Consider the following 23,776-nt stretch of genomic DNA (forward strand, 5'->3'; position numbering starts at 1 on the left):
TATTATAAAATAGTTGTATTTTATATTTTTAAATTTAGTATATAATATATTCTGTTTTTTATTATGTTTTATATAGTTTCATTTTATTATAATTATTTTAGACTTTTAAAATTTCTATTATATTATTTGGTTTTTAATTTGACTCCACTACAGTGCAGAATAATGGCATCATTCATACATACCATTCATACAAAATACAATGATTGTATTTCAAAATAATTCAAATATAAAAATGTACTCTAATTTTTTTTTTTTTTAAATCGCTATAATTCTACATGTGCTATAATAAGAATGTAGTCAGCAATTCCTTATATAGCATATTCCACTAGCACTAAAAAGGCAAACGTTTACCCCATGAATGCTGCATGTTTTTGCACACTTGAAACCTGAGATTAGCAGGTTAGGACATATTACTTTTGTGATATACATTCATTAAAAATTTTTACTTGCACTACATTTGCATTATTTTTGCACACGCTTAACATGTGTTTTTATTTTGCCTTGTGGCATTCACTCATTTTTTGTGTGTGTTTTCTTGCAGGACCTAGTGGAGTACTACAAGCAGAACTCTTTAAAAGAAGGCTTCAGCAGTCTCGACACCACACTGCGGGTCCCTTACCGGGAATTCTCCAATGGAAGCTCGCCTTGGGCCATTCCAAAGATTGGCAGCGGTGAGTCTGAATCGCAAACTAAACTTCCTCCAGGTCTCTTCCTTCTTGACAGGTGGAAACACTCCCATGCATCTTGCAAGATGATTTGAATTTATTTGAGGGCTTCATGCAAAATTGACTGTAATATGCATGCCAAATCAGTAGAGGGCAATGTCTCTTTGGAAAGACTATTGACATAATGGCAATGTGACACGTTTTTGCAGTTCTTTTCACTTAAAAGTTCATACCAGAAATATACAAGGTTACTAGCTTGCTGGGACGTTTGAAATGTAAAGTACATCAGCTAGACATCAGCTGCCTTCTTCCCTTTCAGCTCAGCTCGGTCAGTGTGTTCATAATTAAGCGAGAATGTCCTTCAGATTGAAATATTTACATCTCCTGAAAAGTCTATTTTTTTCTTCATGGAAATAACATGAAATGTAATAAATGGAAGTCACAGACAGGAAAGTGTGAGGGAGGGCTTCATAAAAAAGAACTAAATGAGCAAAAAGTGTTTTCAGTCAGAGTTCTGCCAAGACACTGTCTTTGATTTTTTTTTTTTGCATTTTTGTGTAACTGGAGTTGTGGAGACACCATAAGAAGAGCAAGCTGATACTTGAAAGGGGGAAGGGATGCCGTCTTGGGGAGGAAGTTGCAGTAATGAGGTGTTTAAAATGGATAAGATTCAACATGAACACGAGATGGAGCGAAGCAATAGGCATCCATCCTTGGATTTTGCAGTGGATATCCCACCAAAGGCATTTTATGACAATATATCTTCTCAAAGGCCAATACTGTAGAACAGGGGTCACCAACGTTTTTTCTTGTGAGAGCTACTTGTAGAAAATGAAAATGGCCACAAGCTACTCATTTTTGGAGAAATGATTTTCATACCTTATTTCAACCCAAACGAATCAAATATGCTTGTTTTACCAAAACATTCACAAAATTCTGGTATCCACAACTCACATTTTATGTTTCACAATACATTTCTTTCTAGTGTTCTCACATTATTAACTGAAAGCCTGAATGAAAAGCAGGCCTGCAGGCACCTCATGTGGTCGTGGAGGGCTATCTGGCTACCTGGTGCCCGCGGACACTGTGTTGGTGACCCCTGTCGTAGAAAGTAAACTTGACTATACTTTAGAGTAGTCAGGGTACAGCTTGTATAGCAGTATAGATTTACTATCTACTGAAATGGACTCAAAACACATTCATTATTGTCTAAATAGCAGACAACACAAGTGAATAGCAAGATTATTGTGTTTTGCCTACAATCTTGCATTGTCACGAGGGGAGGTTGCTGCTGTCAGAAGCTTGACCCCCGGTATGCAGAGAAGCGGCGACAGGAAGTACACGCTCCTGTCCTGCGAAGCGTGACAGTACGTCCCCCCTATGGAACGGATGCCAGACGTTCCATGAGTCCATGATTTCTAGGGTGGATGGAGGGAGGACCGGCGGAGGGTCGCCGGGCTGTCAGAGGTGGAGGAGGAGCCTTGGCGGGTGACGGCTTGCTCTCGGCTATCGGAGTTGATCCAACCTCGGCCCCCCGGGAAAGGATTGCGGGCACCAGAGGTGACCTGACCTCAACCTGGCAAAACGTCGTCCCTGCGATCCGCTCCGGAAGCAGCTGTGCAACTGAGCGCTCACAGCCAACCCAAGGCGATGGCTTTCTCTCGGTTGTCGGAGGCGAGGGAGGAGCCTTGGCGGGCGACGGCTTGCTCTCGGCTGTCGGAGGTGATCCAACCTCGGCCCCGCGGGACAGGATTGCGGGCACCAGAGGTGCTCTGTCCTCAGCCTGGCGAAATGTCGTCCCTGCGGTCCACTCCGCGAGCAGCTGTGCGACTGGGAGCTCACAGCCGACCATAGCCCCCTCCTCAAGGGACGGATTCCAGACGTCACCGAGAGGTCCAGAAGGGTGGAGAGGGAGCTGGAGGTGGGCCTTGCATCCGACTACCTGGTTGCGTTGATCACTGCGGGTTCTCACCTCCCGCAGGCGCTCCATGATCCCACCGAGTGTCCAGTGCTCCCGCAGCAAACGCTCGAAAAAAGCGTCCATCTCCGCGAAGCTGCGGGGATCTGTCTCTGCGGGGGTCGTTGCTGGCTGGTTCATTCTGTCACGAGGGGAGGTTGCTGCTGTCAGAAGCTTGACCCCCGGTATGCAGAGAAGCGGCGGCGAAGTGCAAAAATAAAAGTAATTTTATTGCACAAGACAACAATAACAAAACCAAAGGGGACAGAGGAAAAGCTCTGTATGAAAAATGATACAAAAATAATACAAGTAAGACTAGGTGACAGCACTGGTAAGGCAACACGGCTCATCAACGATGAAAATGACAACAACAATGAACCAGCGCCGCGCATACGACGGCGCTGGTCTTTTAACTGTTACTGATTAGTATTGACCGCAGCTGTGCGGCCACCAGGCGTGGAACGGCAGTTCCTTCCACCACACCGGAAGCACCGCTTGCCAGAATAATGACGCAGGACAGGAGGTACACGCTCCTGTCCTGCGAAGCGTGACATGCATAGTGGTGGTGGTAGCATCATGGGATGTGGGTGCATGAGTGCTGCCGGAACTTGGGGAGCTGCAGTTTTTTGGGTTAATTATTGTCTAAATAGCAGGCAACACAAGTGAATCGTAAGATGATTGTGCCTTGCCTACAGTCAAGCATGGTGGTGGTGGTAGTATCATGGTCTAGGGTTACACGAGTGCTGCTGGAAGTTGGGGAGCTGCAATTCTTTTTGAGGAATTATTGTCTAAATAGCAGGCAATACTAGTGAATAGCAAGATAACTATCTTACCTACAGTCAAGCATGGCGGTGGTGATAGCATCTTGGTATTTTCAAGAGGAAGGAAGAAAAGAAGGAAGGTGGAGGGTTAAGGGTTAGCTCCACCAGTGATGTCATCATGGAGAAGTGGAAGAGGATTCCAGGAACAACCTGTGAAGCTCTGCCCAAGTCCATGCCCAGGAGGATTAAGGCGGTGATAGATAACAATGGTGTTCAATTATATCCAAATTTACCGTCTCCTGAAGATGGTGAGAGGATGCACTTTTGTGAGATACAGTAAGTGGATACTCTCGATTGGCATGTGTAGGTAGATTGATACATTTAACCCTAACCCTTGATGTCAAGTAGGTGGTCTTGCAGTGCACCAAGAGGATGCTCAAGAAAGCGAAACGCAAGCAATAGAAGAAGCTGAATGTGAAAGGAATGTAGAGGAGCAAAGCTGGCAGCTCACCAGGCGAGCTGGGGCAGTCCCAGTTAGAGGCCGATGCCCCGAGGCAAAGCACCAGGAGCCTCTCCTCATTGGAGCGTCACACGGCGCACGCATGCTCGCCTCCCAGATGGATGCACAATCTTCCTGACAGGACATGACATGTCACTTGGACGAGCAACCGAGTAGAAGAAGACTATGACGGCCGCCCGCTGCGGGGGAAACCCCTGGCTCTCATGGCGGGAACACGATGCTCTGCAAAGTTTACAAATAAAAAGCAGACAGAGTTAAAATCACGTAACAAGCATGTAAACAAGCGCCGCAACTGCAACAAAGTTAGCTTGTGTGCGTGCGTGTGTGTGAGAGACGTTGCCACATCCTTGTCCCTCAACTTCCTCCCAGTGCCGTCAGTATGCCGGCTTCAAAGATACATTTGTGCATGCCTGCCATTCACCGCGCTTAGCTTGAAGTGGCGGACTGATGCCTCGCTGCATTCTGGGATAGATTATTATTGCCTTAAGTCATCCGCCGCCCCCATACATTGAGCGCTCGTGTAGGCATCGCCGAGAGACACACACAGGCCATGCTCGCCAAAAACACACAACACAATCAAAAAGACAAGCAAAAACAAGCAAAACTGACGGCGTAACAAATCGAAACCAGTTTGGAAACAACTGTATTTTAATTAAGATGAGGTATTCATTGAACTAACAAACTTTATTATTGTAGAGGAAGTAGTAATAATAATAATAATAATAACATTGTTCTGTTTTTTTTTTAGTTCTGTCTTTTTTTAAGTTTTATAAACTATTGTTGCTAGTTCGTATGAACATGATTCATTTTCTCACGTCACGTTTGCTTGTTGCTAGGCAGACTTCACAAGGCTCAAGATGATTGACGCTTGAGCTTATTTATACACATTCATTTCGCCCGGTATTACATATAACATACATTTTAGGCTATCCTGCTGTTTTTACACATGACTACAGTGGATTCCTGAACATTTGCTTTTGTGTTTTTCTCCAAAAATAGTCTGGTGTTTGTCAGACAACACATCTCAGTCACCGTATGTCGGCAATCATTTATAATAATACGAGTAAAATGTTCAACATGCATGTACTACTGTAAAACAAGTCCACAATTTTTACATGCTTATAATGCTGCCACCTTAATGCTTCACTGATAATGTTGTCAAGCAGCGAGATTGAAGCACAACGTTCGGCAGTCCATTGACGCACCATAGTTTTGTGATTATGTTGAGCTACGTTGTGATTCTGATTTATACTTTAAATATGTTTAATACTGTAGGTGTGTGCGACGTGTTTAGGACTTCGCGAGTGAACAATGGTAGTTGAAGAGAGAAGGGGAGGGTTCTGGAGCTGAATCTAATTCAATAATTACAACAGTAACTTTTATTGCAAATGTTGATCCTACAATTTTTGTGGGTGTATCAATTACTCACTGTTGTTCGCCATTCCCTGATGGATTCGTAAGGTAACCACACATAAAATACACCACATGGTGGCGCTATTATTAATCCCCATAATGTCGGACTGACTTGAAATTACCCACTTGAACGCTACAAGACACCCATTTTAACTTGAGACTGTTTATTCGAATCGCCACAAAATTTGGTACACGTTTTTAGGAGAGTGACAAGCACGTGTATCAAATTTGAGCAAGATTCGTGTCAGGAATGTGTTCGAGGTTGTGGGCTAAACTCCAAAATGCCCACACTTTAGTGTATATGAAAGATTCTTGTGGTCCCCCTCCAACAGGTGGAGCCACTCCTCCAGGCAGTGTTGCCAACTTGGCGATTTTGTCGGTAGATCTGGCGACATTCCAACCCCCTTTGACGGCATATTTTCTCAAAAGCAATGAGCTACAAATCTAGAGACTTTTTCTGGCCTCGTTGGGGAGTTTTTTGGTATTTGGGGACTCAAACGTGAAAGCACGTACTCTACATTTTGTGCTCTCACTGAGCAACAGCGGGTGCAGTTGACAGGTCCGCCCTGCCCAAAGACAGTCACAAGCCGGCAGTATACAGTCAGCTTCTGAGCCGCGATGCCGCGGGGGTGGAGCTTGCCCTGTTTTACACAGCGAGATCTACAATGCAAATGTTTTCTTAATCTTCAGTAAGCCTGGATAAAAGAGGTGTGTTCATGTTTTATTTTTAGTTTATTGCTACTCTTTATTAGTACAAGGAAGTGGATTATCTTACAATTCTGTCAGGGCCGGTCCCCAGCTACCTCCTACAGTTCCACCGGGAGGACACCAAGGTGTTCCCAGGCCATCTGTGAGACATAATCCTTCCAGCGTGTCCTAAATCTGCCCCGGGCCCTTCTCCCGGTTGGGGATGCCCAGAACACCTCAGCAGGGAGGTGTCCGGGAGGCACCCAGACTAGATGCCCGAACCACCTCAACTGGCTCCTCTCGATGAAAAGGAGCAGCGGCTCGAGTCTGAGCTCCTTCCAGATGACTGAGCTCCTCACCCTATCTCTTAGGGTGAGTCCAGCCACCCTACGGAGAAAACTAATTTCAGCCGCTTGTATCCGCGATCTCGTTCTTTTGGTTACGACCCAAAGCCCATGACCATAGGTGAAGGTGGGAACATAGATTGAACGGTAAATTGAGAGCTTTGCCTTCCGGCTCAGCTCTCTCTTTACCACAATGGACCACTACAGCGACTACATTGCAGACGCTGCGTCGATCCGCCTATCGACCTCACGCTCCAACCTTCCCTCACTTGTGAACAAGACCCCGAGATACTTGAGCTCCTCCACCTGGGGCAGGACCTCATTCCCAACTCAGTGAGTGCAATCCACCATTTTCCAACTGAGAACCATGGCCTCAGATTTGGAGGTGCTGAGTCTCATCCCAGACGCTTCACACTCAAATGCAAATCGTCCAGTAAATGCTGAAGGTCTCAGGCCGATGAGACCATCAAGACCACATTGCCTGCAAATAGCAGACATGAGATCCTAAGGCCCCTGAACTGGACTTCCTTGACGACTTGGCTGCGCCTAGAAATTCTGTCCATGAAAATTCTGAACAGAATCGGTGACAAAGGGCAGCCTTGGTGGAGGCCAACGTTCACTGGAAACAGGTTCGACTTACTGCTGGCAATGCAAACCAGGCCCCTGCTGCGGTTGTACAAGGACTGAATGACAAATAGTAGCACGCCACCAATCCCATAGTCTCAAAGCACCCCCCACAGGACACTGCAAGGGACACGGTCAAATGCCTTTTCACAAAGCACATGTAGACCAGCTGGGCAAACTCCCATGTACCCTCCAGTTCCCTTGCAAGGGTGTAGAGCTGGTCCAGTGTTCCGTGACCGGGACCAAATCACATTGCTCTTCCTGTAGCCGAGGTTCGACTAACGGTCGTACCCTTCTCTTCAGCACTCTGGAATAGATTTTACAGGGAGGCTGAGGAGTGTGAGCCACCTATAGTTGGAATAATAATGTCTAATAATTGACTATAATATTATTTCTTACACACTGTCAAGATTGTTGTCAACTTATTTTTATATGTCTATTACATTTTTTCTTTTTCTTTAGTTTGTTGAATGATAAATTTCCTATATAAATATCCTATATATATATATATGTGGGATAAATAAAGTACAATACAATAATGTATGTTTCTTCCTTCTTACAGGCATTTCTTAGTCCTTTTTTCATCCGTGGCTGATTATTTTTCTTTTGCTTATTGGACATTTCTCTCAAGTGACAAATCTCACCATAGAGCTTCATACAAGTGTTTAGAAAGTGTTCATATGCGGTGTCGGTATAAATGCCGCGCCTTCTTTCATTCTGGGTGACTCCATATTTAGAATTGACTCCGGGGTGCTTCGACCCGACCTGCTCGATCCAACATCATATTCTTTTCTCTTTGGCATTGTTGCTGTTGCTAAGCAACACCATGTGGCGGTTAGCCTATTAGCTTGCCTTACAACGGTCGTCTGTGTTTAATATTTGTTTGTTTCAGTCAGTTCGTGCCTCTCACCAGTCCGAGCTGAAGGTCTAAGGATGGCATCTTTCTTGCCCACAAAAAAAATCCAGCTCCCACTGGAAAAGAGAAGGTTTGAATTATCCTGGCAGCTAGGGATTCCTAATATATGTCTCCATAGCTTTGCGTTCGGGACGCAAGATGTTGTACAGAGTCCAGAGTCCACCAGGGATGACACAGTTAGGGACTGACTATTACACAGGAGTTGGGCGACCAACGTTAGACGGTTAGTGGGGGTCTTCTTTGAGTCAGATTCTTCCGTCAGGACCCCCACCTTCACTGTCGGGGTTGGTGGTTTATGCTTCGGGCAATCCTTCTGGAAATGTTCGGGACTGGAACAATACAAGCACTCACCAGCCCGTTGTTTCCGTGCTTGTCCTAGCTGCATTGGCTCCTCTTGTGCATGCTGATTGATTGAACCGAGAGGAATTGGTGGTCATGGTGTGCAGCTTCGACTCCATTCGGTTGTCTATGCGGATGCTCGTAGAAACAAGGGCAATGAGGCTGTCAAGTTCCTTGAGGGTAGCGGTTAGCCCATTGAAGAATACCGGATGGAGTGTATGCTCCAGACTCTGCATCCAGACTCTGCCCCTAATGTCCAGAGGTCTATGGAATAGTTGGCAATGCTTTGGGGGCCTTGAGGAAGGGCTAGTATTCAACTTGCAGGACCCAAGCAGTCAGGATGGCAGAACCCAGTGGTTCTCCGTTATTTTCTGTCATTTCTGTCAGAAATAGGTGCCAGCATACCCCCGCGACCCTAGTGAGGACAAGCGGCATACAAAATGGATGGATGGATGGAAATCTCAGCGAAAATGATAGGTAAGGTTGTGAACGATAAACCGATGCGACCGGATATCCGGTTTGACAAGTGAACGATTCGGCTGCGTTGATAGCAGCCTCCTGTATCGATAAGAATCAGCCATAAATGTTGAGATTAATCTATTGTGGAGAAAACTTGACCAGCCAGACCATGAGGCGAGTATGGTAATTTTTTTGCTTTGTAACTTGTTTACTTGGAAATGTTGCACCTTTGTTACCTACCTGGAGTGTTGAAAACACTATGCAAAGCCTGAAATGTTGCATACTTACTGTTGTTCTGACATTTTGAGTATGTGATTGTTTACTTGTCCAAGCTAACACAGCATATTCATTGCATCCATGTGATAAATAGTTCTACCTATCTGTATAGTTCTACCTAATAGTTCTACCTATCTATTATTAAGGGGCTTTGCACTATTTATTTTGTATTATTGATTGGACTGAAGGTTAAGTCTTCTGTTTTTTCACCGTTATGTTTTACATAGCAAGAGAGATAAATGTTTATTGTCATTGCACACACTATGACAAAACTTAGTTCGGTGGCTCCACTTCCATTTCGAGCAATATTAACATGTTAAAGCTTAAAGTATAAAAATATAGATATAAAATATAGAATGTAAAATATTGATAAAAAAAAAAAGATGTTCATTCAGCAATTTTTTTGGTCTGTGTCTAAACAATAAATACATTTGACATGTTATCTGTTGACTATTTTTGCCAGTGCCTTACAGCCTGCTTGGGGATATGATATTTTCTTTTACACATTTGAAAATACTGTAAGAATGCCACGTTCATATAATTGCCATATTTATTTGAATGATTAATGTAAGATTTGTAATGGTTAATGTAAGATTAATGTCTACATCAACAAACCATTGAATCATCGTTTGTACACATTGAATCGTATTGAATTGTTCTGTTTTTAAAAAATATTGTTTTTGAATCGTATCGTAACCTGTGTAACTAGATTCAAATCGAATCGTCTATCACAAAGAAATTTACATCCCTAGTGATAGTTACCTTGGGACAAAAACAAGGTCTCTGCCCATGCCAATGCACGTTCTCGTAACAACCATGACATAATAGACCTTGCTTCGCTCATCAAAAAAGGTATTGGGTCTCTGTTGAAACACAAGTTCACATTGCAGCAAAAATTCTCTGCATTTATTGAACTCACCCACAAAGGGTTCCGGCTGGGTGGCATAAGATTCCCCTCGATTCTGACTGCTCAGATGGCATGGCTACTAATCTGGAGGGCGTGTCGCTACTGCCCGGCGCTGAGGTGATAGTGATCTCTGACAGCTTGTGAGTTAACTCCATGATTTAAGAGAGAATGGCTTTGTTGGAATGAGTTAGACATTGAAGGATTATCTGAATGATGTCCCAGGAGTTGGTCCTGAGTGCCCAAAACTTCCCGGGTGTCTGCTGTTGTTGACCATGTTGTTCGAACATTTGGGGTTGTGGGCTGAATTCAAAAATTCAGACACCGAGTGAGAGTAAAAGATGAGAGTTTATTGATGCTCAGTGTTCAAGAATAGGGGAGGGGGAAATCCTCGGAGGGTAGTGCAGAGATGGCTGGGCAACCAATGCAGCTGCAGGGTCCGGCAGGAAAGAAGATGAATCCCACTAAAAGGAGTGAAAAAAACCCTTCAAGAAACAATCTTACTTGAACATTGAAGAGAGCCAGTGTTAGTTTGTTAACAATCTGATGATGTTTCCTCTGCCGGGTGGGATGCCATCAAGGATGATGCAGCGATTATTCCACATCAGAGCTATCTAAGGTGTAATACAACAGGGTGCTGCCATAAAGGAATAAAAGATAGGAAAGGAGAGTAGGGGAACGAGAGCTCTGGAAGGGGAGGAGGGGAAGGAGGACTCTGGGGGGGGACCCTGACAATTTGTTGAAAATATGGCAGCTGTCAAGCAAAATGTGGGCGGGACTTAGCAACGAATTGTCCATAAGTCATTGGGTGTTTGTCTAATGATTATAAAACTATAAGGATGTGTGTATTACATGTATGCTAGTATGTCTTCCATTTTGACAACAACCCATAGAGGGCGGCAACGATGTCAGTTAGATAGACGTTACGACCTCTTCTCACCCACTCATTGTTGCATCCTGGCTTGTTATTTGACTTTGCCAACTTTCTCTCTCCATTTCAAACTTCCTGTTTTCTCTCTCTCTCCATTTTTCTGTCTTTTTTGGCTGTGTTTGTGTGTGTAGTTCCTCCTGGTGTTTGCAGCTTTGTTCCTCCCTCCTCTCCTTTCTGGTCAGGTACATGCTACAGCTCCGCTCTCTCTTTGTATAAAAGTCTTCCTGCATGACATGACTTCACTTTCCTGCTTCCTTATGATAAATAATGCACTCAACTGACATCACGGCCAGCAGATGCCACCATAGTGACCTCCGTTAAGGTGGTTCGTTAGCAGGATTAGGCTAAAAACATACACAACACATTAAAAGAAAGAAATATTGTGGGGAAAAAACTAATCATTAACAATTGTAATTATTCATTTCAAAAATATTTATTAAATCTATTCATTAATCCTATATTAATTTTAAATGCATACTAAATGTATTAATGCATTTAACATGAATAATTTGGGGAAAGGCCGTAGTACAAGGCAAGAAAAAAATAATATAAAATAAATATGTGATAAATATATCAATATCGGTTTTCGTATAGTTTGCTTTTTGGCGAAAATTTCCGTTAAAATGTTTGATAAATAATACGAGTATTGCTTGTAACAGACTAGTCCATTTGCCCTGTAGGCTTCTGTATCATTCCGTGACATCTTGCTGAATCACTGTCATTTTTTATTGAGTGCATTGCGTGCTAAATAACCCGCCATGGGGCCAAAGAAAGTTGAGCGTGGCAACAATATGTTAAGGTGAGAAACACTACTGACTTCCATCTCGCCGGGATGTACGAGAAATCTGCATCAACAATAAGTTCCCACCATTCCTCATTTGTAATTATTTCACATTGTTTTCTGCATATAAACTATAAGTATTCTCTATAAAATGTATTTTATATTTTTAGATGTCCGGAACAGATTTAATTAGACTTGTATTATTTCTTATTTGACAAATTGCCTCGGTTTTTGTCAGACCTTTTGGAGCAACTTAATAATGCAAGCTGAGGCACCCATTTACCTGAAACACTTTCTCCTAACTCAAAAACATTCCCCATCTAACTATGAGGATTTATGTGGATGGAGTTTCTCTTCCTTGTCAGTCGAGGGAAAGGCTTCTTGAGACGTCATCTGTACTTCTGTGAAGAAGGTGTCGGACGTTTCGCTCCTCATCCGAAGAGCTTCGTCAGCGAACTAATAAGTGCTGGTAGCCTAGGCCTTAAATACAGTAAGAGTGGGCGGAATTGGTGTGCCAACACCCTCCTCCTATTGGTTCCTTACACTAAGCCTGGGAGGAGTTGTGGTCTAATCCTCTCCTGCCATTAGCACCTCCGATAAAAGGGAAGTGTCGCTCCCTGAGTTGGGTATGAACGACTCTGATACTGGCTCGTTAGCATCTATTGTTCTGGCTCGGCCCTGGCTCCACCTCATTTGCAAGACTAAGAGCTGTGGGTTTTGGTCTCAGTAACCTGCTGAACACAGGGTCCAAATTAAACCTCAAACCACCATTCCGATTCAATGATGGGTTCTGTTGTTTGACAAAAATAGCTTCCTTTACTCCTCTTTCAAAGTCCTTGTCAGATATGAAAGACATTTTTGTGCATGCATTTAGCGTAGAGTTTCCCGTAGATTTCAACTTAATGCATGTTATCAGGGTTCAAATCCATACCGGTCCTTGTCTGTGTCAGTGTTTTGTCCCAGGGTGGTGTCGGTTGCCGTGGCCCGCTACGACTTTAGTTCCAGAGACACGTGGGAGCTGCCGCTGCTGCAGGGAGACGTGGTGAGCATCCACAGCAAGACGTCCAACGGCTGGTGGAAGGGAGAGGTTGGGGGCAAGGTGGGGTGAATTGCCATCTGTAGAGATTTATTTATTTTTGGTCAGTATGAGGACTCATCTCAGAGATTAGCAATTAATGTTTCGCTTATTAGCCCCAATCTGGGGTGAAAAGCTTTTTGTCCTCAGTGTGGTTAAGCTCCATTGAATTATTATTTACTTGTATTTACTGTAATATGACCATGTTAAGTTCTAACACATTCATCTACATTTACTCTTCAATTTTTGACTTTTAATACGTATTGCTAATTTAATATTTGCTTGGTAGGGAAGGTGAGTGGTTAATTACATTTAAGATTGTATAATGAGTAAGGCTGTCAAAAATAACTCGTTAACGGTGGTAACTATTTCATTAATGACATAATTTTTTGTGTGTGTAATTAACAGCATGCGCACCAGCGCAAGCACGCCTCTTAGCACTGTGCTTCCCCCCCACAGTCACACAGAGTCTGACGCTGTTTTATAACTTCATTCTGACTTGACCTGAACACATCAACAGCAGTACAATTCCAACACCATATACTGTGTGTATTGCCACCTATACACATCTCTAGTCCAATCATCCTGGGAACGACACTCCGTCATTGTCGGTACAAGAACGGGAGATGCATTCAGGGAACGTCACAAAACCGGCTTTACAATGCGCGCGCGCGTGTGTAAATAAACAGGAAGATGAGAAAAACACGAAGTGGATATTCTTATCACTCACTTCGTAGCTCTTAATTCGGATGGACAATTTGCTACATGTGTGATGGAAAATACATTAAAAGAAGTAAATTCACCTTAAATTACGTGATGTGTTTGAACGGAACTCCTCGTTGCTCATAATAACACAGTTTAAAGTGTGATTAAAATTTTCTGCTACTATTAGAGAAAAGTTAGACTTGTGTGGTATCTTTTAGCTTGATTAATACATACAAATAGATATAATCCTAATATATTTAATCCTATCCTTCATTTATCTTTTATCTAATATTGCTACACACTGTTATGTTGTCATCATAAATATACAGTAGATACCTGCTATTTGCAGGGGTAATGGTTTTAATTATTACTTTAATTAAAAATTAAAATTCACTTAAGGTGAACACAGAGAAAACAGCCTACGGTATTGTCTTATAAAGACAATATCCACTGTACACATTTTGTGCCAAATACACTAGGTCCCCAACTTACAAACACAATTGGTCCCAGACGACCGTTCTTATGTCGAATTGTTCTTAAGTAGGGGAAAAGGTAATATTACCAATGATATAGGTACTACATGTACGTGTATATACAGTATATACAGTATATACAGTATATGTCTATGTATGTAAATATGAGTTTGGATGCAGTAGTGATATTAAACGAGGATAATTAATGAAAAAAAACAGTAATAAAAGTGATATAATAATACGTAATGATAAATGTATTTACCTTTGATGAGGAGTGGTCGAGCATACGTCGTTGTGGTGGAGTTGGAGGAGATATTGAAAAAAAGGACAAATCGTCGTCGTCGTTAGACTCTTCTAAAAGAGGTGTTCTGTGGGTGGTGTAGAATTAAGCAGGCCTATTAACTCTTCATAAACTTTAATCACACGCTCTGTCCGAGTTGTATAATTTAGCTTTCCATTTAGCTTTATCTCCCCAGCCTAACTCTTCCTCTGTTGGTCTCATTAGCTCTAAGGCTGCATTAGCAGTGTCACAGTGCCCTCTACTGGTCAAGCATGTACAGTAGCAGTAGAAATACTGATTGAGCGACCAGTCGGCTTGTGTTCGTATCCGCGAATGTTCGCTAGTCGGGTGCTCGTAAGTTGGGGACCTAGTGTATTATCAAAAGCATCACCATTATTTTTATGATATTGTTTATATAATTTTTAAATATTTATTTAAAATATTTATAAATACAACGTGTAGTCACGTACGTTCTACAGTCTAGAAATATTTAGCACTTTTTTCTCACAAATCTTTGAGTACATAGTACATTATTAATGTGATTTGTGTTATTTTACTGCATTTTTACTTTGCAAGTGTAATTTGTAGCCTTTTATGATGCAGATATGTGATATTAAGATTAGGATGAAGGCGGTAAATACTGGACATTATGTTAGGTACAACTGCACATGTAGTCTATGTAGTCTAATGTGTGTCAGTGGTTTGCATGTTTCTTCTTCCAGGTGGGCTGGTTTCCTTCCACCTACGTGGAAGAGGAGGACTGACCTCGAAGACTTTGCAAGGCGCAAGGCGCCGACATTGTCGCCATACGGCACATCTGTGTGATGTCGCTGAGAGGAACCTACCAGGAAGCACCATCTAGAACTTCCCCTCAGCCCTCTGAGAGACACGGAGCACATGCCGGGTCACTCTGGAAGCATCACCGGACCTCACCCTTCCTCCCTTGTCTCCTTCCTTCCTTCACCTTGTCTTATTATGAATGACTCGTTGGGCTGGAGTGAGAGTCGCCTTCACCGTTACTGTAAAGACTCAGTCAACCGGCAAACACAGTTGGGATTGCTGGAAGTCCAACATGTGAATAAACATATTATTATTTCCATGCAACAGTTCTGCTCATGCATTGATGAAGCCTAACCAGACAGGAAGTGCCAAATATGGAGTCATCACCTTTTGCAGCAATAATAGCGACTGTCGACTCTGCTAGGAAGGCTTGATGGAGGATTTGGGGATTTTGTGTGAGGCCGGAAGTCACCCCATTATTCATTCCAATTCACCCCAAAAGTTTTTGATGGCCTTCTTCCACATCAAATTCATCCAAGCATGCCTTTTATGGACCTTGTTTTGGGCACTGGGAACTGACAAGGGCCTTGACTACTGCTAGCCAAATACTACAGTATCAGATACAGATACTGTATACAGATCAGATACGACTACTAAGGCATGCTCCGCAAGGCATGCTCACGATATGTGTTTACTTGTTACATATTGTGTTGTCATTTTTGTGTTTGCACATTCACTGATGTGTTCTCGCTCAATTAAAGAAACGTCCTTTAGGCAAGCTAAAGTTCTTCTGATCATCTCCTGGGAAGACTCAAGGTACACAGGCTGCACTTACACTAAACTTTGAAATAGGGTGGCACAAAACATGTGTCCCGTGGGCCAAGAGTTTGAGACCCTTGTTCTAAATGGACATCTGACTTACAATGCAATTGGTGGCATCAATGGTGCATTTTAACAAGTTTAACAAACCCCAAAAAATCCCCATTTTGGAAAGCGGTAGAGTCGTCATGCATGGAAAGGAATGAACTTGGACGGCGTCTGCGTGAGGTGATTGTATGGCCTTTGATGTTGTAGGTCTTGCGTCTTCTTTTGATGGCTCCGAAAAAGGAGCACCAGAGGACGTTCTTTGGATTTTGCGTTTGCCTCAAATCTTCCACAAGGAATGACTCAAGGCTGACGAAACAGCTTCACTGGAGAGTCCAGACCGCCAGCAAAATCACAAAAACCCTTTAGTCATGCTGTGATGCTACACACACGACAGAGTGACACTTCCTTCACAACACCACAGGATCTTTGACTTGTGTTTTTGCGGTTGGTCCTTAAAAACAGTTGAGAGCCTGTCATAGGGAAGACCTTTGATTAGGATTTTTGTTGTAGGTTCTTAAATACAGCAGCTTTCCTGCCATATAGAGGATCTTTGACTTGCATTTTTGCAGATGTTGCATAAAAACAGCAGAGCGCTCCTGTCATATAGAGGATCTTTGACTAGTGTTTTTGCAGCAGGTCCTCAAAAACAGCAGAGCGTTCCTCTCTTATATGACTTTTGTTTTTAGATTGTTAAAAACAGCAGAGCAGTCTTGTCATATAGAGGATCTTTGACTGGAGGTTGTTTTTTTTTGTAGTCCGCTCTCACAAACAGCAAAGGGTTCCTGTCATATACTGAGAGCACTCCAGCCACGTACAGGATGTTTGACAAGAGTTTATGCAGTTGATGCTTAAAAACAGAAGCTTTCCTGTCCTGTTTTTGCAGTAGGTCGTCAAAAACAGCAGTGCGCTCCTGTCATTTGGAGGATGTTTTGACTTGTTTTTGTAGTTGGTGCTTAAAAACAGCAGATCGCTCCTATCTTATAAAGGATCTTTGACTAGTACATAGTTCTGTATATAGCAGAAGTATGATAGTGCACTTCTTAAAATGTGTCCCTGAGAATCATTGACTGCTTTATTACATTATTTGTGTTTACGGCTCATTGGAGCATCCATATTTGCTTGCCACTGTTGTCCTCCTGCTTGCTGCTTTGTATTCTGCTTGACTGACATGTTTCTCTTTCTCCTCTTCCTGTGTGAGATTCATCAACAGCGCCATGTGGATGGAGCGTTGCACATGTAGATATCAGTATTCTTCTAATGCAAACACTGCCTCGGGCGTGTTTCCCTCCCCCGTGCCGCAGCCTCTAAACCACCAAAACTCACTGTGAACACTCCCGTCACAAAGTGTCTCCCCCACCGCCTCCTCTCCTTCTTCGCGAGATGAAAGGCGGCGACAAGGAATTTGGACTTCAGCCATGGACGCATTCATGGAGGAGCTTCTGATCGACTGTTACATCGCTGATGTTTCCTTTTTGCAGGATCCCCTTGTGAAGAAAAGTGCCCCCATCGTGTGTTGTCCAAAATGTAGCCTTGATGTTGGAATGTAGACAGTTTAAAAGTGCTTTAAGCAAGACGCACTGGGAACACACTGTGTTCTGTCTTTAGCTTTAATGTTAATGAGTACACTTTGTGTATTTGATCCACTTTTGACATATACACGGTAACGGCACGTATCCCACGTAAGAGATGACATATATCACATACAACGCAGTAACATTAAGGAGTCAGACAGGAGAACACAAATGTTAGCAACGCTAGCATAGATATGTGATGCTAAAGTGCAAACACTACACACACATTTCAACAGCAACACCATACCAGGTTAGCATATTTGCTGAAGAGCAAACTACATGGTCAAAGTGACAGTTTCCATGTCTGTAACTGACTGGTGGACAGTTGGCAGAGCTTTGTTTTAAGGTTTGTTCGCCAGCTTTTTTATAAAGTAGCGGCCAGTAGTGGCTTGTTAGCTATAGGGGCGGGTCAGAGGCGGTAACATGTCCACGAAGAGGGACATTTGAGTGGAGCTAACCAGGGAGATGATAGATTTTTCTCACATTTGGTGTCCATAAACGATATTAGAATATCTTTAAAAAGGTTGAACCACCATTTTTCTTCTTGAGCAGCCTCCATGCATGCATGTCGACATGAAAAGCAGTGAAACTACTGGCTCATATGAGCAGAAAGATCGTATAAAGCAGTGGTCACCAAACCGTCGATCGCGAGCTACTAGTCGATATTTGGGACTTTGCCGGTCGATCACGAGAATATAAAAAAAATGGATTATTACATCACTGCCCTCCCCTCCCAGAGAGTGACCAACAGGCACGCATTTGGACCACTTAACACGCGCTTACGCCTCACCGCCCTTCAGGCACGCAACCTGCAAGCTTCAGCCAGGAGCCCACTTCCCAAAACCCAGCCAGAGGTACCAGCGCACGTACACTGACTCGCCTCACCCCGCAACAACAAGCGTTCAGCGACAAGCTAAAGAGTGACAGAGTGCAGCAATGTGCCTGAGCACACAACAGTAATTATTACATGTAAATATGGCTCAAAATCTGCCTTTTCTACCTTAAAATTAAGGCACAAATATAACTCCATAGATGTGCACCTCCAAAAAAATCTTCGAGGTGCAGCTCGCCAGGGCTGACTATTGTAACAGATTGACCAGTTTCTCTCTCCTCTCCATCGCTCGCCCATGACACAGAGCCAACAAGCGAGTTGGAGTGTGACAAAGAGCCACAAAGCTAAGGGGTGCCCGAGCGGCGGCTTGGGGGCCATCCCCGGCTAGTGGCTCATTGGTTGTTGCATCGTTGCAGAAACAAAATACAATTTTAAAAACAGCAAAAATGGTAAAAATAGAGCAAAAGGCACAATGCGAAAAGGCTGAAATGTTGACACCAACAACCAATAATAACACAAGGCTTTGTATTTAATGACGAAGCAAGAAATATGTTACTTTGTACATAATAAAAGTAAACCTTTCTACAAAATACATATATAATTTTATATATAATTTAAATATATATTTTGTATATTTGTATATATATTGTATATATTTATATCAATAAACTGAACTAGGGTGGTCTATGGATAATGATAACAAATATAGAAGGTCTGGACGGTGGCCTAGTGGTGAGCATGTTGGCCACAGTCAGGAGATCAGGAAGATCTGGGTTTGAAACTTCCATGGTTTTCTTAATAACCAAAATCACTTAAGTTTTTACATTAATAGCTATCGCATTGTACTGCCATATATATATATATATATATATATATACAGTCAAACCTGTCTTAGCGGCCACCTTTATAGAACGGCCACCTGCCTATAGCAGCCACTGAAAAATCCCCCGCAGCAAATTTACATGTTATAGACCCTGTGTATAGCAGTCACCTGTCCAACGCGGCCAGCGGCCACCCATTTTGTCTCCCTTGGTCAATATCTGACCGCATATAGCGGCCAAATTATCAACTCAAGTAGAAGCTTCATGCACGAAAAATCAATGAAGCCGTCGTGTGTAGACTTTAATTACTGAGTCCTAGCTCAGTCACAATCATTCACAAGATCCACACAAACTGTCAGTTGTTCCACATAAAAAAGCCGTCTTCTTTTGAGCTTGCTATTTCCTGGTCAAACATGTAACTTTAAGAGCATTTGCACCAAAACATTACCGCAAAGTAGGCTGGGAACAGGACGTGCTCCCAGCGACGCTACAATAAAAAAAAAAACATACGCTAGCATGCATGCGGCAGCGGGAGCAAAACTGAGTTCGCTTGTACTTAATTGAAGTATTTTAGAATGTACTCACATTATTTTTCATCAATCCTCATCCACAAATCCATCAAAGTCCTCATCTTCTAACCTAATCATCTTTCTAACAGGCAGGCCCCAGTCAGTCAGAGTCCACAATCGCACATCCAGCTCAAGAATTGTGAGCACTAGGACCCCACAGGGGTGTGTGCTGAGTCCGCTCCTCTACACGCTCTTCACCTACGATTGCGTGGCCTCCCAGAACAACACCAGCATCATTAAATTTGCGGATGACACTACAGTCATCGGCCTGATCACTGGTGGTGTTGAAACATCATACAGAAGAGAGGTGGCGGACCTCATAGCTTGGTGTCGTGATAACAATCTCCTTCTCAATACAGATAAGACTAAAGAGATGATCATCGACCCAAGAACAAGGGAAAAGGAGCCGCATAGACCCCTGTTTATTGATGAGACTGAGGTGGAGAGGGTGAAAACCTTCAAGTTCCTTGGCACACACATCAGCGAGGACCTCACCTGGTCTCACAACACCCAACAAATTCTGAAGAAGTCCCAAAGGAGACTGTACTTCCTGAGAAGACTGAGGAAATTTGGCATGTCCACCACAATCCTGAGTTGCTTCTACAGATGCACTATCGAAAGTGTCCTTACCGCCTCCATCACTGTTTGGTACGGTAACTGTACAACACGTGATAGGAAGGCACTCCAGCGGGTGATCAAGACCTCACAGAACATTGTTGGGGCAGCCCTCCCCTCACTGCAAGACATTTATAAATCTAGAGTCCTACGCAGAACACACAACCTCATCAAGGACAGCACACATCCACAACACTCATTATTCACACTCCTACCATCAGGCAGACGCTACAGGAGTTTGAAGTCCAGGACCACAAGGCTGGCAAACAGCTTTTACCCACAGGCCATCAGGCTTCTCAACGAAGCACTCACACACGCCGCACGCAACACACGCACACACTCATAGCACTTTTATTTATTTATTTATTTATTTGTATTAATGTCTCTTCTGTTGTTGTTGCTTAATTTATTGGTATATATGTTTATGTTTCTTATGTTCTTATTCTTTCTTGTGTTTTCTTTCTTTTCTTGGGAGAATGAACAGAATAAGATTTTCATTGCATAGAATAACTGCTGTTTTACCTTGCACATGACAATAAAACTCTCTTGAATCTCTTGAATCTTCTGTATTCGACACAAACAAAGCCGTCTTCTTTTCCGTTCGCTACTAGTCTGTTAACTTGTCAGTGTTATTCAGCTCCGAAGCAAAGAAGGAAACTTCTCCTGTTGCTTCTGCCAACTTTATTTACTGAACGCGGCCACCAGACAGCAGCTCAGAACACACACACATCTCTCAGCATCGTCTCTCCTTCCTGCTTGCCCACAAGGCAAAGGTTAAACAAGCCCCACTACATAGCTGTCCAGCCAATGCCTGTAACAAGTGACACCGTTTATTTCCTGGTGTGCACTGGTCAATACTGTAATGCCGCTTGTTGTGGGGAAGGAGAGACTCACGTCGCCGATGCACTTTAATGGCTTTATTAACAGCGGAGAACACTGCAGGACTTTACATCCACGCCAACATAAACACACTTCCCAACTCTCTCCAAACTCACAGCTAGCACTGAGCCTAGCTCTCCTGCTCGGGACGCCCACCGTCACTTCCCGTCACTTCCTGATGAACTAAAGCTGTAATGACACTCTGCCGTATAAAAAGTAAAATATTAAAAACAACTGAAAAGAGAAAAAAAAAAACCTACTGTTAAATTCTTTAGGACTTTCACCAGCCTAAACCTGAAAAGGCAGAGGAGATCCAGGAGCACGGGTTAGGTTGATAACCTTCGAATCAAAGAGGAATAGCATAAAATTACTACTTATTACTCCAGTTTGTAACTTAGGAGCATAGTTATGTAATTGAAAATAGTTGTTACATACCAGTTGTCTCTCAGGTCTTCTCTTGTTAGTCATTTGAATAGTTGCTGTAGTACTTTTTGTTGTCTACTCGATTTACCAATTATTTGCTCTGTACAACCATCTAGCACAGTGGTTCCCAAACTTTACTGTCGCGTCCCCCTTCAGACATTTGACCTGAAGCTATGTATCCCCTACTCCTGCACACTTAAAAACATAACCTTCTTATCTGAATTCATTTGAAACACTTGGGAATCTAGAATCTAGTATCATATAATGCATGTCATAGTTATGTCATATGGGTATTCAACAAGTCATCATAATCGCCATCATAATTTGTATCAGGGATTTGAAAGGCACACATTTAGCATCATAATCGTCATAAGAATTGTCATCCTCTTTGATGAATACACGTACAGGCATGTGACGCTTATTTTTAACAAATAAGCCAAATTCGACTGAAAACCGACATGGCCCTGTGTGTAAAAGTGATTTTTGGAAGGTGTGTGTCCCATTATGTCTGGTGTAAAGTAACGCCGCATTTCAAGACTAATTCCGGCCATTTGCAGGCTGCCGAGTCATATTTTGCAGCCTGTGATTTGACATTAAAGATTAGTGTAAATGCGGCCCGTGAAGTCCGGGCAAGTTAAATGTTACTTGCAGGAGTAAGCAAACACCAACACTGAATTAACAGTGACAATGTCACCAGGGTTGGACATCGAGTCTCAAGCATCGATGAAAACCAGGACTAACATTCCAATTGTCCCGGGGTCGTTCAAATGCCCGCTTTGCCGACCGAAAGAAATAGCCATAAACACCAATGAAGAAGAAGTGCCTAAAAAGTTTGGCTTAACTTCATAAAAAAGAGCTGTCGCCTCAGTGCAACATTTGCAACACAATGGTATGCAAAAGAGGGTGCACAATCACCATGATTAATGTTCACACCTTCATCATTTACGAATAACAGAGTACCTCGTCTTTGATGCGCTACCTCAGACTTCCTCTAAGCAATCAGAATCACGGAAGTCAAACAATAAATTACATCTGTCTCATGCCATGTAACTGAGGCTTTCAGGATGCTAGCTGATGTGGAAGTTTGGTGTAAATAAAAGACGGGAGCTATGGCTAGGCAAGTTTATCATTTGCACAGTACCTCTGTGTTACAACAGTCAACGGACCTTCTCAACTCACACAAAACAATTCCGGCCTTCAAAATAAGAGCGCTTCGGGCCATATTCTGTGTACTTGTGTTAACAAAATAAGGGTGTCATAAAAAAATAGTTTACACCAACATTGTGGCAGCAAACAAAGTATACGACAACGTATAAGTAAACATCTTTTATGAGGGCCTCATTGTTAGCATGTTGGCCACACAGTCAGGAGATCGGGAAGATCAGGGTTCGAATCTCCATTGGGCATCTCTGTGTGGAGTTTGCATGTTCTCCCCGTGCGTGTGGGTTTTCTCCGGGTACTCCGGTTTCCTCCCACATCCAAAAACATGCATGTTAGGTTAATTGGAGACTCTAAATTGTCCATAGGTATGAATGTGAGTGTGAATGGTTGTTTGTCTATACACTGTATGTGCCCTGTGATTGGCTGTGTGTACCCTGCCTCCCACCAAAGTCAGCTGGGATAGGCTCCAGCATACCTAGTGAGGATAAGAAGCATGGAAGATGGATGGACATCATTTATGAAAGTGTACTCCTGTAAAATGAAACTTCATAACATTTATATGCAAGTTGAATGCTTTGATATTTACTGTATATAGCTACTGGTTGAAAGTAACCAACCCTGTAAGAAATGGTAAAGTTGAGAAAAACTTCATATCCTGTAACATGTAACAGTTAAGTAACCACACTTAGGGCAACGACTACTATAGAGAACTCTCAACTATGAACTATGTTAACGCTAAACACATAACTTCAGCAACCTTTGACAAACCAAGTACCAAAATGCAGGCTGGGAGCCGTCAACTCTCCCAATTAGGGTTGTGACAAAATATCTACGTATATATTGAACTATCTCTTCTATGGATTATCAATACGTGCTCGCCGTATGTTGTTTTTTTATTATTAAAATATCGCCACTATACATCGGAGTCTGTGTTCCAACTATAGGGGGATCACACTCCTCAGCCTCCCTTTGGAAAGTCTATTCCAGAGTGCTGGAGAGAAGGGTACGACCCTTAGTCGAACCTCGGCTACAGGAAGTGGAATGTGGTTTTCACACTGGACCATCTCTACACCCTTGCAGGGATACTGGAGGGTACGTGGGAGTTTGTCCAACCAGTCTACATGTGCTTTGTAGACTTGCAAAAGGCA

At 42.9% G+C, this 23,776-nt stretch overlaps 1 protein-coding gene across 4 annotated transcripts in view; it reads left to right on the plus strand.

Annotated features, from left to right (window-relative positions):
* LOC129194948 (guanine nucleotide exchange factor VAV3-like) overlaps nucleotides 1-18,913 on the plus strand; it is a 71,184-nt gene extending 52,271 nt beyond the window's left edge. For 2 of the 4 annotated variants that reach the window (XR_008573833.1, XR_008573837.1), the window contains 3 exons: nucleotides 542-671; nucleotides 12,528-12,619; nucleotides 14,833-18,913. Coding sequence is in view for 2 of the 4 variants with exons in the window: in XM_054800517.1 (XP_054656492.1) it covers nucleotides 542-671; nucleotides 10,928-10,978; nucleotides 12,528-12,676; nucleotides 14,833-14,874 (372 nt within the window). In the remaining 2 variants the exon portion in view is untranslated. Of the gene's footprint in view, nucleotides 1-541; nucleotides 672-10,927; nucleotides 10,979-12,527; nucleotides 12,677-14,832 lie in introns of all 4 variants that reach the window. The other 2 variants (XM_054800517.1, XM_054800526.1) reach the window with 2 other exon arrangements.
* The last annotated feature ends 4,863 nt before the right edge of the window (nucleotides 18,914-23,776 follow it).

Source organism: Dunckerocampus dactyliophorus, chromosome 2 (assembly GCF_027744805.1).
Source record: "Dunckerocampus dactyliophorus isolate RoL2022-P2 chromosome 2, RoL_Ddac_1.1, whole genome shotgun sequence".
Taxonomy (NCBI): Eukaryota; Metazoa; Chordata; class Actinopteri; order Syngnathiformes; family Syngnathidae; genus Dunckerocampus; species Dunckerocampus dactyliophorus.